General features: G+C 41.8%; 1 protein-coding gene across 1 annotated transcript; it reads left to right on the top strand.

Annotated features, from left to right (window-relative positions):
- Nucleotides 1–835: 835 nt before the first annotated feature.
- Nucleotides 836–19,700, top strand: LOC137293850 (BPTI/Kunitz domain-containing protein 4-like). The gene is made up of 5 exons (XM_067824624.1): nt 836–1,203; nt 3,926–4,084; nt 13,144–13,234; nt 17,493–17,774; nt 18,232–19,700. Exons 1-5 carry the CDS (start codon nt 1,153–1,155, stop codon nt 18,267–18,269), a joined length of 621 nt encoding a protein of 206 aa, XP_067680725.1. The 5' UTR covers nt 836–1,152; the 3' UTR covers nt 18,270–19,700.
- Nucleotides 19,701–20,821: the final 1,121 nt, after the last annotated feature.

Below are 20,821 nucleotides of genomic sequence, written 5' to 3'. Positions count from 1 at the left end.
GGCACGGATTCAAATATCCCGAGGATAATGAAATCAGTTGTAGGATTCAGCGGAACGGAAACGTTGCCGTTAGAAGTATTCATGGATGGGTTTCATGTTTTAGAGGAATAAACCTTGAACTTGTGAAGAAATAGAGACACTAGATGTTAATGTACATAGTGCAAGATCTGCAAATGTTAGCATTTGTTATCTACTTTAGATGTTGATCAAAACCTCTTTTGATTAGCTTCTTGTAATTCTAAACGATAGTTTTTAACCTGCAAGTCTGTCAATCCCACCCTCCTCCGCGGCGGTGAGAATTGTTCCGAAGTGGTTTTTTTGTCCAATAAACCACAAAGAATTGTCACGATCTATCCTTATTTTTTATATTTTGGATTATTCATTGATAGAAAGGGACAACGTTCTCGCACAAAATATACAACACTTTATCTTAGGGTTCGTGAAAGCGTGTGATGTTTGTTTGCATGAAACACTGGAACATTTTGTAGTTGCTTCTGGGCAGTCTTCGGGGAAGCAAGAGAAGGAAGCGCGCTCGTGTAGTTTAGTGAATGAATCGCCTGACGTGGCGTGTTCACCATCTGTTATGGTGTAAATCCCTAGCTATGAAGGGCATTTCAAGCGTGTCTCCAACATTCCTCTGACTTTAGTTTCAATCGCAGTAACAACGGAGAAGTTGAATCTATCCTTCAGGTCACGAGATGTGTAAACGTACCTTAAAATAGTCATAGAAGCCTAGCGCATAACAATGAAGGTTATAAGAAAAGACCCCGCCCCTCGTGAGAAACATTACACGGCTAGCCAATCACATCAAACCTGCCCGTGACGTCAGAACGATGTTGTGACAAATATGGAAAAAGGGTTGAATTGAAGTCTCCCATCGCTTGAGCGTAAACACTGTCCTGGGTATTTAGCGGGCGGGGGGAGAAGCGATTTCTGTACACACGTGTTGATGAAGGAATTCCCCGCCACGTCTAGCGCCTAGTCTGGCTCTACTATAAATCACGACGTGAGAATGGGGCGGCACATAACATCGGCTCTCGTCTGCCGTGCACCTTCTGGTCAACACACTGTCCTGGTCGTCTTGTATCAGTCGTGCACAACAGATTGACTTTTGTCATCCACCGACACCCATTCCGTTACACCAAACTGGATATGAATTACTTACTGGCCAGTTTTCCTATTCACGGACTTGTGTTTTTAATTGTAAGTAGCACTTCTTCAGTTCTTCCTTGCCTAACGTAGTACTCGCTACACACGCTGGGCGAGATTTCATTCATACTTGCTGGGTATTGACACAAGCGAGCGCTGAACCTATGTAGTCGGTAGACCTCACGGCTTTTGCTATAAATTCAAATACTTTTGAACTTTCTGCCATGATATATGAATGTTATAGAATTTTGAGATTCTTACTTTTAATTGTCGCCTGTTATTAGCTTGTTATCGTTGTAATATCTGTGATTAAGGTATATTCTAGAATGCGATCTCTGATGTCTAAAAGTAGGACCGTATTACTACGGTTTATACATAAGCGATGAAAAAATGTGATCTCTGATGTCGAAAAAGTCTAAAAATACGAACATTACTAAGGCCTGTGTATCATCAATGCAATATTATAACAGGAAGAAATACCATAGGCGTGACGCCTATTTCACTGAAATCCGAGACAGATACGATGAAGATTGAAGGTATGATGTTGTGTACTTGTATATATGAACGGCTAAGCTCTCAGAAAACAGTAACGTATCATTTAAAAGGTGAAATTCATTCATTATCAGCCGTTGAAACATGATGGTATATAAACTGTTTCATGCTAGTTACAAATAGCAGCGATACATTACTCTTAACCGGATGTGCAATGTCTGATTAATATTGCTCAAGGAAATGAAATATGCACTCCTACGCAGTTTGACTGAATTTTAAGTTATATGAAATCGGGAATACCGAGAGTTCACAGACAGTTTATGTTTCCGCATGCCAACCTTTGAAATGCCATATGACTCATTTGACCAGAAATTGCACACAGTTCCGTGTGACTAGTCTAACTCATGTCAAAAGGAGTCTTGATCAAGATTCGTTAAAACAACACCTCGTATCTCAGGATAGGGAAGACGAATCCCATTCGTTCTATAACTGTGTGTTAAAATGTTCACCTTAAGCAACCGTAACATTCATGGCGGTGTGTAATTGTTTTCTCTCTCTGACAATGTGCGATATGCGAAAAAGATATATTTAGCACTGAGACCCCAAATATATCCTCCAAGGTGTGTGATACGTACGCCATTGTTTCCATTGGCTGTTTGTTACATAGCTCGTCTAATGAGGCTAGCATGGTTCGGTATGCCCTCATGGCCACGGGCTGTCAGTGTTGTGGATCGAGGAAACGAACAACAGCCCACAGGGGTATACATAGCTGGGCTTTGTGTGAACACTTTGTCAGAGGAGCGAGTTTACATGGCACAGCATATGGACATTCACGGGCGTTGGTATATACAGCACGAGCTGGGGTGATATTCAGAACTATGTATCATCTGTACTGGACGCCCTGCCTTCAGCAGCCAGGAGACGTGATCATTTCAATTTCCTGGTGTGGAATCATGTTCAGCTTTCTATATTGGCAAATCGGAAGCTGTTGGGCACATATGATGAACTGGAATAACACTTAGTCCCTGATATGTCTATATTTGATAGAATCTAACGGTTCATTTTAAGTTAAAAGGAGCCCAGTGAGATGCTATATTCTGATCAGAACGATTATGTCTCAAATATTATAACAGCAAAACGCAATAACGTTGAAACAATGTTGGCGAATTCAACATGCACGTGTGTTTGCAAGCTAGCGATCAGAAGGGTCACAAAGCGTGGAATACTTCCCATATTTACTTCAAACACGAGATTAGGAACGTATTATTGCTCTATCTTTTCTGTGTTGTTCATTCACCTGAAGCGGCTGTGGGGTAGCCTATTGGGTATAAGGTTCGTTCGCCACGCCGAAGACCCAGGTTCGATTCCAAACATGGCTGCAATGCACGAATGCCACTTCTAGTGTTCCACGCCATGATATTGCTGGAATAAAGCTAAAAGCGATGTAAAACTTAACTCTCTCTCTCTCTCTTAAATTGAAAAAAATAGATACTGTTGTTTACGAACGCTACAGTTGTGAGTGAGTGAGTGAGTGAGTGTACGAGTGAGTGTTCGAGCGAGTAAGAGTATGAGGTCGGTTTACACTGCTTTGCAAATATTGCAGTGCTCACGTAGGTTGTAGACTTGATGTGGGAGGAAATCCGGAAGTTACACAGTTATCATAAACTGAAAACAAATCAAGAGGAATAGATATTTAATTCGAGCACACACGGGACACAACTCTGTAAAGCAAAGTGTACAGCCTTATTCGACTACGATACTCATGCCCAAGACTAACACTTTGTCTCTGAATATATAAGTTTGATTATAACAAATAAACCATATCAAATTGAGAAGGAGTTCAAGGGAGACCAGGGGAAATCTTTCCTGAGCTAAGGATTCAGCACAACAGGAATGGGGTGGGCTGTAGGAAAAAAGTATATGGTTCAGGGACTTCGAACACAGACTAACCATCCGCCCAACCTAACACAGACTAACCATCCGCCCAATCTAACGCTGTATATATGTACACACCGACCCTCATCTATCAACCTGGTTACAACGTACCATTACATTGTCAAAATTGTTCACACAATGATTTCGCACCTACGACCTTGTGATCTCAGAATTGATAATTCGATCTATCCGATTTCGACATAAACGGAGAAAGCTTTTTGCAGTTTATAGGTGAAAGGAAAACATAAGCCATATGCCATTTCCTCTGAGAATTTCTTTTCCAGAAAACGAGTTTGATGTTATGACGACTGTTGAATGGTTATGTACACGATATGCTCATTGGTTTCAGCTGTGTGTGTTGCCAACATATGCATCCACATTCTTCTCCGGGAACAGCAAGGAGTTATGGCCGTACTTCAAGATCAAGTGCGGCTTCTTAGATTGCCCATATGGCTACGAGACAGACGTGGAAGGAAATCCTATCTGCAAGTGCCACGATCCCTGCAAGGTAAGAGCTGTCTCAACACGTTTCCCTCGGGACACGGGGACCCAGACGTTTATGGCGCCTGAGTTCGCTGTCCAGAGTTGCGTCCCCTGGTCGTGACAGGAACCTATGATTATTAATCTCATATTTTCTCTGGTTTTGTTTTGATATTTGCCAGCAAGACATCGTTCGTGGTACAAGACCGATAAGGTATAGGGAATGATGCGCCGTCATTTCCTGACAGATAACACACCATTATATAACTGAAGTACTTTACAAAACAAACAAGGGCCCTGTTTCACAAACTCTTGCAGCAGTACGACTGCCTATGTTAGAGTATAGCAGGTACGATAGCTACGAGAGAAAGTTACGAGATCTTAGGCTTACGAGAGCTTTGTGAAACCGTTTGAGTACCTGACCATTTTGTGAATCTGAGACATATGCCCTTTTTACACTCTGATGTGAGTTTAATTCCAGTCTGTTAGTGAATTAGTGAGTGAGTGATTAGAGTTTTACACTACTTGCAACAATCTTTCAGCACAATCACGGTGGGTGGTGGGCACGGCGAACTCTTTAACCACCAATCTTCTAAATTAAAAAGTCTACCCCTCGCCGTTTAATGCTTTAAAAGTACACTTTGCGATTTACAATTCCACGCATAACCCGAATGTGAAGTACAGGAGGTTTTAAGAGCACATATTTAATCAACATTGAAGCAAACAGTACATTTTTAAACTGAAAGCAGCTGTTGTGGAAATCACTAGGCGTTAAGTATCAATGAGACGTTCAAGAGGCTAGGAGGTAATATATAACCCCAGATAACGCCTACACGTAGCGGTTACATATACACCATTACATCCAGCATTATGAGCGATGGTAATTCAAGTAGGGAATCACTGTGGTGTAAGACAGGCATAGAATGCCAGGATTTACTGTTCAAAGATAGTGCTTTGTTGGACGTATAGAGTGGAGGATGTGATGTCAAGATTTCTTGAGTCACAATTCCGACGATCTGACCTAACATCCCAGAGCAAGATTTACAACTCATTCGAGTAGATTTCCACTACCAGAACTCTTGTAAATCAGTTTTATTCCCTAGTGCAGTACAACAGAAAACAAAGACCCAACCAAACATTCGCTTTATCACCTGGCTCGGTAAAAGCGTTAATAGAAAAAGGTTGGGGTCATAAATCTACGTGGGATCTGCCAAATTGGAATGTGTATCAACTTACCTTCACTGTTTCAAGTGGCATTTAAATTCTCTAAGATAAAGTTTCTTAAATTGTTGGATTTTTTAAGGTCAGCTGTATTCAAGAAGTGTTGTTTAGACCCGGCACTGCTTTTACGGGGATTTGTCAAGGTGGTTCCGAACAATGTTAGATATTTGATTTACATTCCCGGGATCTCAGCGCGTCACACCCCCGAAACACAAGACGCCATTGACGAGAGTTATCGTTCCTTATCACGACGGGCTCATAGATGACAATCCTCACGTGCGAGGATAAATAGCAGTATTTTATACAATGGGACGGACGTAATTGATACAACAACCACCAATTTATGTACTTGTTTCTGGTTTTGATTAAATGAAATGCAGATATCCCTTAAAGCCCGACTACCTTTTTATGTGCTAGTGTCTCTCGGCTGAGCAAGGGTGTGAAAACTATATCGAATTGTCATAAACAACAAGTTGTCAGCCGTGTTTCGTTTGCACGCTTTAGTGTCGCCTCTAGTGTTAGTGTCACTACCCTACTGCTCTAGTGTCGTTAGGCAAGATACTATAGCCTTTAGTGTTAGTGTCGCTGCCCTACTGCTATAACTGTCGCCAGGCAAGCTACTATAGCCTCTAGTGTTAATGTCGGTACCCTACTGCCCTAGTGTCGCCAGGCAAGCTACTATAGCCTCTAGTGTTAGTGTCACTACCCTACTGCCCTGCTGTCGTTAGGCAACATACTATAGCCTTTAATGTTAACAGTCGCGAAGCTTATTACAATAGCTTTGTATGTCCCTTGACAGAAAGTCCACCATTTGTGTTGCTGCGGATAAGCAGCATAGTACTCAGTCCTTAGGTTAAATCTGTAGTCTTGTAGCCCTAGATATGATAGATGCTACCGTCAGTGTTGCTTGACTAGTTACCATAGACTCGCTTGGGTAAAGACTACGCTAAAAGTAAGTAAGGTTAATATTATCCGGTAATGTTCATCCCTAGGTCAATGAATAATTGTCAGGTAAAGTCGGTGTCAGTAAGCCAAAGACCAGTCTCCAGTGTTAGTGGCTCAGGCCAGATACTGCCTTGTAGGGACGGAATTTCTAGGCAAGAAACTATGCCAGCGTTATCGAATTACTGTTGTATTCTCATTGTTGGCATTACTAGGCTAGAGACAGCCAGGTACAGTTAGATTCCTGCTGTGTTTCTAGGCTATAATCAGTCCCGTTCTTAGTGTTGTTGGACTGGAGGATATTTTCTTGCAAGATTCCACTAGTGTAAAACCCGAGGCTAGAAACATTCAAGCCCACCCAAATACCACGTTGTCGGTCTCTAGGGATGTCAGGTTACCCTCGTTGTAACGCGATTCTTTCTATTCTGAACTGATCATCCGTGGAAAGAAAAGGTTAGAATGAATTCAGCGTTAATCAATAACTGTTCCCCGGTCGGCGAAAAACGTGACACAATCATTACAAATTATACAAGTTCGTTAGTGTGACGAAGAACGGATCACAAACATGTGTGTGGAAACACAGGTCGGAACATACATCGTACTTCCAAAACTACTGCCTCTGGCCCTGACAGCATGGGATGATTACAGAATGAAAACATACATTTGCAGTATGCACTGGGGAACCTTGCCCACTAGGCCAATGCGGAGATGATATGTTTCAGTGAAGGTTTCGTGGGGCATTTAACTCGAGGCCGTTGTTCTACTGGGAACAATACAGGCTCAGCAAATAAGGTTTATTTGTGACTGAGTCTGGGGGTATGGTAAATCTGTTAGCTGCCGTCGATTACAGCCACCCCCTCCCGTCCCGTACCCCACCCACTGTCGTGTTGGTCTGCATGGCATGTCGCGTTACACCACACATGTCAACGCATGACCTCGGTTTTGTTTATGAAGAATATTGTCGGCATTGGAATGACAAGGTAACGACTTGTCAACAAAAGCTTGTTCTTATCCGTGAATATCTGTCACTGCTTTGCGATAAGGCGATAAGGACACTCCGTTGCCTTGCTCACAAACGCCTGCACCTACCTGCGAGAGTCTCGGCGTCGCGACGTGACCCATACGTCGATGGGCACGGCGATATGGCGATGACAGCCTGCCATGACCTGGCGATAGGGGTGTCTGGGTACTGCTGCTGTCCACGGGAAGGAATGTAAGGTCTGGGTGGTTTGACGGGAGGATCTTAGGAGTTTGAGATTGGATTGAGAGCTGGGAATGGATGATGACACAAGGAAAGAACTGGGGAACAATAAGGACGCCATAGAGTTGATTCAGTATTATTTGATAGGTTTGGAGTGTACTGACATTTCCTATTGACAGGGAGTTTACTGGTATTTCATAAGTAATTAAAGTTCGCGCTGAAATACTTCATTGAGCCAAGGGAATTAAATTGCTCTTTCTTTATGCCTTTTTCGTAAATATTCCTGTACTGATACGGAGGGATTGGAACCCCAGAAATGCAGTTTGGAACTTTCCACCACAAAGGAAGTCAGACCTGAACCTTCGGTGTGAAGGACGGACTCGACGATGTGTACCAGCCACCCACTCAAACCTCCAAGCGTTCTAAACTTGTTCTTCACTCTGTGGGTTAATGCAATTAGGATCGCATCAGTCATATTTGATCAGGTATAGTGAAACCCTGCTAGTTCGAATGCCGCTTCGTGAACCTAATGAACGTATTTTTGCTCTGTACGCGTCTGCGTGATGTAATAGAGAAACACAACCGAAAGAGACCCAAATCTTGCGACAGATTATACACGTGTATTGGATATGCCATCGGCGTGCAGGGACTATATGTTTATCGTATGGTCTCCACTGCATTTTCTGACTTTCTCCGCAGTAGATTGTTGGTGTATGCTTTGCACTACAGGGAGTCTGTTCAAGGTTGGTATTTCTGGCTTCTGCACAAACGTGCAACACACAGCACATGTAAATCCACTTGTATATACTAATGCAATCTGACATTTCTGCAGTTCAGAAAACAGTCAACGTGAAACAAGTTTCAACTGGCGTCCAGTCACCGTGGCTTGTTTATTTACCAGTATCTTGGTAACTCGCCCCAAATAGACACGTTTCACGATGGCAGGCAGTCTAGAATTAGACCTCTGGGACGCTGCCAGGTCTTCTTATAGACCGCTTGTGAACCAGGCAGCAGGGGGGATAATTACCCTGAGTATGGTAGTCGTTATGTACTCTCATTCAACATAAGTACACACGGAGGCATGAGCGATGAACGATCTACAATTCCCAGGGCGCTGGGCATAAAACAACAATTTATCGGTCGCAGCACTTGACATGGAATAGAGGTTTTACAGAAGTAGTATTTTAAGTACAGGTGTTTCATCGGTGTTGCAGCACTTGATATGGATAGAGGTTTTACCGGAAGTGGTATTTTTAGTGCAGGTGTTTCATCGGTTGTAGCACTTGATATGGATAGAGGTTTTACCGGAAGTAGTATTTAAGTACAGGTGTTTCATCGGTTGCAGCACGCAGTGAAACACACCAATTTAGCCCGATGGTTAGGGATCAGGTATTCACCAGTCGTAGTGATGAGTATGAATCGTTTTCATCAGTCGTACCGTTGAATACGAAATATGTTGACTGTGAATTACGTGTCCGTGATCGCAGTACTGAGTGTGAATCCCATGTCCCTAGTGGTTTCTTTGCTTTTATGAGATATGAAGTCATGGTTCGTAGTGGTGAATGTGTGACATGGTAGTCTTATGAGAAATGATGTCATAGCTCGTAGTGGTCAAGAAGACACACGATGCAATAGCTTGTCGTGGTGAACATGAGACATGATATCATCGCTCGTAGTGGTGAATATCAGACAAGATATCATCGCTCGTAGTGTTGAATATGAGACGATGCCATAGCTCGTGGTGGTGAATATGAGATGATGTCATCACTGGTAGGAGTGAATATGGGACATGATATCATATTTAGTAATGCCGAATATTAGACATGATATCATCGCTCGTAGTGGTGAATATGAGATGATGTCATCACTGGTAGGAGTGAATATGGGACATGATAACATATTTAGTAGTGCCGAATATTAGACATGATTTCATCGCTCGAAGTGGTGAATATGAAACATGGTGTCACAGCTCGTTGTGGTGATTATGAGACACGGTATCATCACGTGGTACAATACATACATACCTACATACATACATACATACATACATACATACATACATACATACATACATACATACACATGAGAAAAGGGTGTTGACAGTTAAATGAACGTTTCACTAATAATCAGTAAACAGGATTATGCGGGTTAAACTTGGCATTTATAGTTCTTTCTGGGCTCTCACTAAACAACTCACGCGGTTTAGAGTAATAACCATTGCTGAAGAGGCTACATAGTGTACACTCAAAGCGAGCAGCCTGTAGTATACATCCACTTTCTGTAAAACCATAAAAACCAACATCTAGCTCACAAAATTTATCAGAGACTTAAAGATCTGATTTATTTCAAAGGTTGTTCCATTTCTGACTGTTAATAGGAATCGTAAAGGTATTTCAAGATAAGTTTACTGAAAACAAAACTGCTTCTACTACAGAGAGGACACTGCGATATGAATCCCATACGTCCCAATATTAGTCTCAAGATATAGTGGCTATTTTTGTATGAGAAAGCGCACTAACCTAGTATGACTTTACACCCAGTGTAAAGTACGCTTCACTGTCACAAGACAGCATCGTTCTTGTTTCATCGTCAAATGGCGAAACATCCTGATGATCGAGGGCAGTGGGGTAGCCTTGTGGTTAAAGCGTTGGCTCGGAACGCCCTAGACCCGAGTTCGATTCTCCACATGGCTACACTGTATGAAGCCCATTCCTGGTGTCCCCGTTCGTGATATTGCTGCAACTTTGCAAAAAGCTGAGTAAAACTATATTCGACCACTACTGATCACTCAGATGACCCAGGACAATCCAGGGTATGAGAACATCTACCAATTACGACAAATACAAATACCTTTTGACCACTTGATACTGTATGTTCGTTTAGGAAGTGAAATCACTATGCAGTACCTGACATACGGTTTATCTGGGCATCTATTTCTAGCATCGCACGCTCCAAATCGGGATCAGAACGAGGTCACGGTAGTACATAGAGGTATTAGTCATAACAAGAGAAGGTATAATCGAGGATACCTGAAATTAGCGTGTATTGTGAGAAACTCACGCTTTACGAGAGACTTAGTGTGTTTTCTACATATTCTGATCAGGACCCACAACTGTTTATTGTCCTTAAGGTCTGCAGCTTTTCAGGGTTATGGGCAAACACTGTTACCCGTGTTTCTTAAAGACATTCTATGATTCTGATATTATTATCAACTGTTCAGAAATGTTCTGGTCTTTGAAAACCTAATCATAGGATGTATGAAAGTAAGCATTCCATTATCCTCTTTATCAGCCGCATTCAGAACATGAAGTGTCAATGAGCAACAGGACACTTAGACGCGATATCTAGATCGACACTCGAAATGTGTTTCGGGCACAAGCCCGTGCTTCTTTCAACGCCAAATAAATTCCACACGACGAAAGGCCATGAAAGTCTTGCACATGTTCATGCCACTGAGAGCAGGGGTGTATTGAAGTAGGTCATGACCTGCACTTTCATGTGACTAATTTGAGGCTTGATGTCAAGTCAGCATCCTGTTCGTTAAGACTAACTAGGGAATATGAGACTGCTTCCTGTGGCCCACAGAGCAGTCGGCAGCAGATACCGAGACCGGGGATGTGATCTATCTCCTTCGTTCATCGTCAGACTCGCATCCGGATACCTCGTTATATTCTCCAGAAGTAACAGAGAGTATGGATGGGAAGCTTCCGAATGAGGACCAAAGTTCATCCATTGATGTACATCAGTGTCTCTTCCAAAGCTATTGCTGAACATAGGCATTATATCGTGTTATGGTGGGTCTGTGAAGTTTATGCAGGGATAGGCACGGCTACTAGAATGTTAGGACGAGACAAGTAAAAATCCAGAGACTAGTCTCCCTAAGTGTAGTTATTTTACATGAACACGAGTCTTAAATACGTTGGGGACGGTGACGAAACCTAGTGGTCCTTGTGGTTAAAGCGTTCGATCGTCACGCCAAAGACCCGGGTTCGATTCTCCACATGCGCACAGTTTCTGGTGTCCTCCGCCGTGATATTGTTGGAATGTTGCTAAAATGCCTCGTAAAACTAAATTCACTCAGTTACTGAAATATATTGCAGGCCTGTCAGTTTTCTGTACAGCAGGATTGTTGTCCGAGGATACGACTGCCATAGAAAGTTGATGGCCGTAAAGGTGTTTACAGGGATACACTAAGTTCTGAAGTCGCGAGGACGCGAAATGACTTCCGCGACATAGGGGATCAATATATGCCTGACTTTTTGTGCAAGATCCTGGATGGTGGTGTCCACAATGCGCAGCCATAGTGCATCCTGGCTATATATGAGGATCACAACTGCGTATTTCAAACATTCCACAAATAACCCCGACACCTGTTTACGGTTGAACCTGTCCCCTTCGGCAGTCGTGCCTTCCCCGAACATTCCTTCCTCCAACTCAACAGTTGTCATTTGCTCGTGGGTAACTGCACATCAAACGGACATCCCCCCCACAACACACACACTCTCTCTCTCTCTCTCTCTCTTTCTCTCTCTTTCTCTCTCTCTCTCTCTCCCTCACCCTACCCTTTCCAACACTGCCCAACCTGGTTGGTTTGTGAAGGGTTGGATTACCTGAACACCTTTCAACAAGAGGATCAAGTACCTCCAACTGGTGTCAAAGACCTAACTGTGCTACCTGTACTGCTGTACAACATACATAGCCAGTAGTGAATCATATATACCCAACCATACCATAATCTCGAATTGATCGGAGAGAAGATGACGTTCTAGATATCACGACTGTATATATTCGTATGAAACATTGTATTGACATAACAGACTACTGCTGTATATAACATCTGTATACATTTAGATGCCCTCTTCGACATATAGACAGATAATTCAATAGCAGCTGGTATGAGTTTGTTAGAGTTTGCGTATGAAGAAGAACAGACACAATTTAAAATGATTTTACGTTCTGATTGGTCATTTTATGGTCAGCGTGGCCAGCAGTGACCGGACGTGACTGACTCCTTGTCTTTAGGAGAGCCTGGTGGCTCAACCGCTTCTGGTGACGGAGTTAATTGTCTCTCTTAGAATCACGTTCGCAGTCCGTCTTACCCCGATTATGTTCGTTGGTTTGTTGGCGTCGTACCCGTACTTCTGAGAAGAACATCACTTGGATTCGTAACAAGTTAAACTGACATGTCATGATAACTGTATATTGTTCAAAACGGCGATAAGCACAACTCGTTCACTCCTTGTGTTAAAAGATTCACAAAGATACGACGACAAAGGAATGAGTGAATATAGTTATACACCGGGCTTCACTCATTTTTCCCATTTGGGGAATTGAACCTGTGCCTTCGGAGTGACGAGCGAACGCTTTAACCACTAGGCTATCCCATCACCCCGTATGATAAAGGAGAATAGTGAGCTCCTATCAAGCAATAAGTTCCACATTATCAATGCAGGTGTGTAAGTAAGTACATCACTTAGGATTACAGATCAAAGGGAGGTAGCAAGCATTTCTTAATTATCAGAGAAATGAATGCGTAGAGTGGGGCGTTAATAGATGACATTGCTACTTCCAACACTTCTTGACATAATCTCTTATCGTCCTACCTCATTAAAACCTCTTTGCACTGGCGCCATGAGGTTCCACTAAATACCTTTAATTCTGAGTTCAAGTTTTTGAATGCCAGTATTTGCAATGAGAGTGACATATGTTTCTTCTTGTTCCAGTATGTCTACTGCATGAAAGGGACGAAGTGCGTCATCCACGTGCCGAAGACATGTAACTGGCAAACGTGCCGGCCAAAAGCAGGTTGCAAGGGTGAGTTGAAACCCACTGGTTAAATGGAATGTCTAAATTAAATACATAGTATTGTCCTCTCTGTAACAACGTGTAAGATACTGGTATCTCAAGAGCGTTCGTTCTGGGTACAAATTAGATATTTTCATTCGTACCCATATCTTGTATAGTATTAAGGTCAATAATGAAACTTACATGTGATCCTTTTAATCTTTTTCAATAAACAGACACATCTGAAAATGGAAATCGGAATACAAGAACACTTAATATTTTCAGGAGGCGTCCTAGAATCGTTGTGTGTATCAAGACTTGGGTGGGATTCAATTAATATATTCTTGAGGTGTGAAAGACTTTCAAAACCATGAAAGCCAACATTCGGTGCCATGCCGTTATCAGATCAGACACTCTTGAACATATACAGAATTAGACAATATGGATGTTCTATGTCTTATGTATCATTTTAAATATTTTGAATATTCTGCAGAACGTGTATATTATTTAACGCGACACCATGTAACTCACTGCAATGCACGACATCATAACTGTATCAGAAGGACATGTTAATACGAACAGTCAAAAGTGATAGGAAGTTTACCGCTTGAAGGATTATCCCACCAATCATGTAATAAAATGTAGGCGTATTCCCGGAGAGCTAATTGAAAACTTGCTGCATTGTATTGTCTGGTATTTATGACGTCGTGACTACTGAATAACAAGCTGATAGTCATGGGGACACGCATACGTGAATACGTCAAAGCAACAGTGGCATTCAATGACGTGAATGGCAATACGTATACTTTATATACCTAACTATGTTTCAGTTAAGTAATAATTTATACAGTCTTTGGAGATATTTTGGCAATATTCCATACAAGGACATCGGAATTACACCTCGAACCAGGGTCTTTGGCGTGACGAACGAAAATAGTTTACCGCTTGGCTACCACATTGCTTAGCATTTCACGAGAAAATGGTAAATAAACAAACAGCCGCGTCGTAAACAGTGCGAAATATCGCAAATGGCATTAACCTACTTACTGATTTCCCGAAATGTTATTGGACATACGTTATCATTTATGCATATACCGTAATGTCATCAATACACGTAAACACGTAATCGTTGCAAGACACCCAGTCGGAGTGAACAATTTGAGTGATAAGATAACGTGTACGAATATGACTACTTTTCTGATAAGAGCAACGTGTAGACATGCTCTTGTCTCCGACTACACACACCCTCCACACAGTCTCGTCATGATGAAGGATATGAATAGACCGGAGATTAAATGCATGTGAGTGAAATCGGGGATGCTATCTCGCTGGAGATAAACATGCAATTATAACATTCCTTAGGATAATCGCGGTGATATGTTACATAGCTGGAGGCCTCATCTACTTGAGAGTGACTGGGTAGCACTTGAAACTGTCAGGACACTAGGCGTGCTCCACTCCGGGTCAGTAACCGTATACATACACTTGAGTTGCGACGTACCATAGACTACATACAGACTGTGATTCATACACAGTCATATTAAAGTTTATATTAAAAAAATAAAAATCGTAAAGAAAATAAAAAGAAAAAATAATTAAACTTAACATTTTTGTAGCTCGTTCGTGTACTTAAAAACATAGTTTTGTGATATCCGTCAGTTCATTATTCTCTTGTTCGTTACAAACATATTTCACTGTACGATACGCTGGGCCATGGACAAGCAGAAGTCACAGTGGTCCATAGACACATACATGTCTCGGCGAAGCATAACCACGTCTAAGCCACGGTGAGATATAAACTATATTTGTCACGACGAACTAAGCACATGTTGAAGTGACGTGGAACCATTAACACACACAATCCAGGGCGAACCACAGATTATGTGAAAGGCAACCACAGACATATCAATTAAACGGTCTCTGATACTATATAATATTGAAAGAAGTACACTTTTCAGATAACATTCTCCACAGCAGGAGGTGACAGTTGATGTGTGAACCAAACGATGGGGTTCTATGAAGCATACTCTCCCAGTGAATAAAGACCTGGGGTTCATTTACTATAAACATTTTGTACTTAAGCACAAAATTGAATATATGGTGCATCTGCGAGCAGCAGCGAGTCAGTCATCTTTCCAAAAAGAATATGGCAGCGAGTTTGTTACTAACGGGATCAGGCGGTCAGGCTCGCTGACCTGGTTAACACATGTCGTTGATCACTGGATTGTCTGGTCCAGACTAGATTATTTACAGACGGTCGCCATATACCTGGACTTTTGCTGAGTGCGGCGTAAAACTCACTCACTCATTCGATGTTCTTTATGAACAGGACAAGTCTTTTGATATCAGGTTCTGTTTCTTTTGTATTTCAACAGTATTTGTGTTTGTGATCCGAAAGTGGCTGATGATGCTTACATTATAACATACAGACATACAGTCATTCGTAGCACATCATGTGATACGTGAAGCGTATCTAAGTGTCTTGATAAGTGGTTATATTAGATGAGTTTGCAAATATGTTAGGTTAACAAAGTTCAGTCAGTACAATATGTTTGTGGGTGTGTTTGCCAGCATCACGTGGATATTGATATATAACACGTGTATGGTAAAGATTTTTCAGATACACAACATGCTGTGGTTCAGTATTCCATGATCTCGAATAGAACAGTTCACACTTCCTTACGTTATATCCATGACATACAGTTGAGAAGTGTTCATGTTCATATGTTTGTTGAAGCACATGGAACATTCCAAAGTAACATTCCGGAACTTAGCAACCTCATTATCCTTAGGTGCCCCTCATACACAAGTATGTACCCTATGATCCCACACCTCACCAAAGACATCTTAATGCACAGAACTACCTTCACCTGAAGTATTTCGGGTCAAACTAATAAAGTAGTCAGGAGCGCTTTCTATTGTCCAAGGTAATCAAACCGCGGCTTATCACCCCATGAGAACTTGTAGGCGCGGGTGGTTTGTGTAAGTACGGTCGTTGTACTTGATGTATATATGGACCCACATCCCTCACATATTTCACACATTGACAAAATACACATCCTCCTGTTTGCCATGTGTATAAACCAGTTCTGTGTCCACTCGACAAACCGCCGAATTTATTGTGCAACGTTGTCAGTAAAGCGATAGGGGGTAGAGCATCGCCTTGCTTCAAACCAAACGTGGGTTCGCTGAGTACAGTCAGAAATGCAAATTGTGATTTACGTAATAACAGCTGATCATATTTATATATGTGATGACACGGGCGGTATCTAAAGATATGGTGTTGATCTTAAGTGTCATGATCGCATAATTTACATTCTTTAAAATTGTGTGTGGAAAACGTTGATTCGCACGGAGCTCTCGTTATTTCGTTCGTGATGTTTCGTGGTGCCCTCTGTCACTTCAGTCTCCAGCTACTGTCAAAATCAGGATGCGACCGGGACGCACAAGTATATACGAGCCGAGTGTTTTGGTGCGCCATCATTTTTTTCTCCTGCTCCACCTCGCTGCGGGAATGATAAGTTGACGTAGTGTCGGTGCATGGAGCTTTAGGGGTTAGGGCGATGGTGTTGAGAGTAATCTGTTGGCACGTGGCCCGAGCCCTAGGGTTCAGGTCTTGGCCCGGGGGAAAAGATACTGACATACAAGGCGATTAAATTGATTTACATGGAAGAAGGAGGGAAGGGAGGGCATTTGCTTGATTACTCACGTGATGATTAGGAGTATTTGGTGGCTATTACGATGTACATACATTAGTCATAAATGCATAAACTGTACTTGCCAACTCTATCTTGGCCTCTGTGAGGTGGATTAATGCCATAACTCTGGCAAACATTGGATATTGTAATTCAAGATAGAACAAAGTTTATTGTACATGTTTCAATCGGTTTCTCGAATACCACACGATATTCAAATTGGATCCGAAAAGGTGCAGCGGTATCCTATGAGCACATCCCGTAAAACGCGGTTCAGCGTCTCCATAGTGACAGAGAGACCACATACCGATATCGGTGTATGGCATTTGGCAACAATGTAGCTGGATTATTGCTAAAAGTTGCGTAAACGCCAACTCAATGATCATTGCTAACCGGTCGAATTTTCGATACACAATGCACGGACATAACTCGAAGGGGCATTAATTCTAAGATCAAATGTCCGTTAATACTTACGTGTTCGATACATACATAGGTGTTTCAATAATCACATGGTTGGCCTCAATACGACAAAATAAGTTTCCAAATACAAAAGGTTCAACTGTGAAGATGACCATGTATGTGTTTTGTTTCAGATATTGGCGGAAAGGGCCGTACGAAGATCACCTTGTATACCACACCATTGTCGGATGATGCCACGGCGTCTACCCACGCCTCCAGCCCTAATGCCGTATGTCTCCAACCCCTCACGGAAGAGGCAAAGGACTGTAAGAAGATGAGGAAGAGGTGGTACTTTGATCCAGAGACTGGAAAATGCCGGAAATTCCGAGGATGCAAAACGGGAGGAAATAACTTTGGCCGGAAGAAGAGGTGCAAGAGGAAGTGCATACGGAAGCGGAGGTCACCCAAACGGAAAGGTAAAAATAGCATTAATTCATTGTATTTATGATGTAACGCGGCAAGCTTCTGTTGAATGGAAAGCTTGCGGGGGATAGAGTTGGTTTTGAGACTTCATATTCTCAGAGCTTGAGCAGCAAAGCCAGACATATTTTCTGATTGAAAGTATGAAACTTAAATCTGCAATGATAATGTTTCTTAGTATCTGATCTTTTGGAATCTCATATGTAATTTTCGCTCATAAGTCGAGATGTAATTAAACACAATAAGAATATCATAATGAATGTAAAAAGTGCATTACCAAGAAATCCGTTTTGATATTTATCCTTGATCTTCAACATGTCGAAAGCGAAAATTGGTCTTCATCAACCCATACCTGTCGTATATTCCCGAATGCAGCGTCAACTAACCATCGAACAAACAAACAAACAAATAAGCAAATCTTGAGTGAAACTAAACATAACATCTTATTTTCAGGAAGGGGTAAGAACGCAAGAAGGAGAGCAAAGGAGTGAAGAACGAGGGAAGGTCGTCTGATCCGAAAATATGGCACAAACACCATCAAATGTTTAAATACGATACCCTGTCTCTACCGGAAGTAGTATTCCTCACCCTATCGTCTACATCCGGGCACCAAGGAACAGGACGCTGCCTTCGCACATGCGTGCAAAGTCCCTTGGGCAGGACATGTTCGGCTGTGATAGGCTCTCTCGCTCCCAGTATCAGGCCATAGGGCAACGTGCGGTCTCAGCTAGCGGTTACTGAGGGCATAATAACAGTGCTAGGGTATTCATCGCCTCTTTACTTTCTAGAAATCCTTCCTCACTTTGTATTCTGTTTTAAGGACATGTTTCATCGGTCAGTGCCACGCCTGCTGCTATTGCAAGAGGTAGTAAGAAGACGGATACACTTTGACAAAGCGCTGTGGGCGTTGCTTGATGTATGACGTCACACATGACGTCACGATGATGTCACCAGTAGGGCGGCCCTCGTTGTGAGGCTGCCAAGAACGAGTCTATTGATGTTGAAATCCACATGCCAGCTGCGTTTGGCTCTCGCGTTCTCCATCCCTTGGATTTTGTGTTGACGGGTGCTTTACGTACGACAGAAAAAGACTGTAATTGTTGACCATTGTCTCCTAAGAATACTCCTGTGTTGGGTTTCTCAACGATGTAAATATGTATAGGCAGTTTGTGTACAAGTCTAAACAAAGATGACTGCACATATTGATCATTGTTGTTGGAATTATTATATACCAGATGCAAGGTTTATTTATATTTATTTGAATTTTATTTTTGTACACTTAAGTATCAAAATACATGCTTCACTCTAGCATATGTTTGTGTTAGTTTTTTGTCATCATTGTGGTAATGAGTCAAATACCAACATGACATAAATGGTTGATTAAAGACCTGAAGTTGACAGTGTTCGCTCATTGCAACTGGAGCTCGGGTTTGAACTTCATCACATACTCTTCCCTTTCATGGAATCCTTCTAAATGTTAATGCTGGAAAGGGAAAGGGAATCAGTCCGCTCTTTTTAGTATCATAGTATGACTCGATCAATTGCGTTGTGTGATGCGACAATCTCTGGATGGCGTAGGTCCGTGCTCTTCAGCACTCACTTGAAATAAACCCCCTACTTTATACTGAAATGTATTGATTCAAAGGAATATTTTCTGTTGTGTAATACATCTGCTGTAACACTAATATTAGTCAAAGACAAACTTCTAAAATTTAGGTGAAAATTTGTAGGAAGAACATTAACAGGTGAGCGACGCCCATTTTGAAAGATATTCACAAAATCACGTGTGTCGTTTTCTCATACAGTCCTGGAATTCACAACATATATATTTAAGATTCACATGAGAAATGGTCACATCACAAACTGTCGAGGGGAAATATTTTAGCGGATATGTCGATTCGAAAATAAATTCTTTGCTCTATGAACTGTACTTGTTCAACTAAACCTAATATTTTTATACTGAGCGTCAAATGTGTCTGTTCGTTGGGTTCTTCGGATCCGTTAATGCGAATATACATGGGAAGAACATAAGAACAAAAATTCGGGAGTTAACACAATGATTTAGTAAACGGAAACGGCCAAACTCACACACCCAACGACAACTGTACAATACGCTACACTACACGTAGAACAACAAGCAACACACATGTCAGTTTGGGACTGAACACCTCAACCAGAAATACATGGACCAAAATCGAGACATCTATTTTATATTTTGGTCTTAATATGAACATCTGACAAAGCTTCATGGATGATCAACTTCTTAATTTCACACCAAAGACGTTGCGGTATAGCTTCTTATACCGTTTTCAAGAATGAAGGTGTTGATGGTCATGTAGACGACGACGACGACGACGACGACGACGACGACGACGACGACGACGACGAGTGATTTGTTTGTGTGGTATTGTAGAGGCTATACCGAAACGTCGCTAGTGTGAAAATACAGAAATTGATCATCCAAACAGCTTATACCCCAATACCACTTACTTCTGGAATGGCACTCAGACAAATCAGTAAGATGGAAGATTGCAACATTTCATCATGTAGGGCAGCATTCAAGTAGTTCCATCATATGGCGTTTCTCACAACGTTCATGCACAATCAAGCATTCTGGTACTGAGATTTTAAGAAAGGCTTGTGACACTTATACATTCGTTGTTTGATCAGATCATCTGCATTCAAAACATTAGAAGTTTGGAAACAAATTACAATTCAAATGTGGAATATATGTCAAAATTCCGCTGAACTTATGTCCGATACAATGCTCCCTTTGACTTGTGCTGTCTGTTCCCGTGTTTGCGCAGGCACACACCTAAGGTGTCTTTGCGTGTGTTATTGATTCACGCTTGAGCATACTTACCTATTTGCGATCACCTGGTATTATTACTATTTGTTCCATGATTCACAAATAGAGGTGACAAGCTTGTACAGTTGGAATGGTACAATAAACCTTGAGAGGAGATTCGTGTGAAAGGTTTTGTGGCTTGATCTTTGTAACACATTTTATGAGTTGCTTGAGGCGTTGTTGGAATCATTGTGT

This window comes from Haliotis asinina, chromosome 8 (genome assembly GCF_037392515.1).
Source record: "Haliotis asinina isolate JCU_RB_2024 chromosome 8, JCU_Hal_asi_v2, whole genome shotgun sequence".
Lineage (NCBI taxonomy): Eukaryota > Metazoa > Mollusca > Gastropoda > Lepetellida > Haliotidae > Haliotis > Haliotis asinina.
This window is presented reverse-complemented; position numbering and strand designations above follow the sequence as displayed.

Bases quoted from the DNA above. Each gene is read 5' to 3' on its own strand.
- LOC137293850 (XM_067824624.1), top strand. From the start codon at position 1,153: ATGAATTACTTACTGGCCAGTTTTCCTATTCACGGACTTGTGTTTTTA. The intron at 4,085-13,143 runs GTAAGAGCTGTC...TTCTTGTTCCAG, and splicing joins AGTGCCACGATCCCTGCAAG to TATGTCTACTGCATGAAAGG. The intron at 13,235-17,492 runs GTGAGTTGAAAC...GTTTTGTTTCAG, and splicing joins GCCAAAAGCAGGTTGCAAGG to ATATTGGCGGAAAGGGCCGT.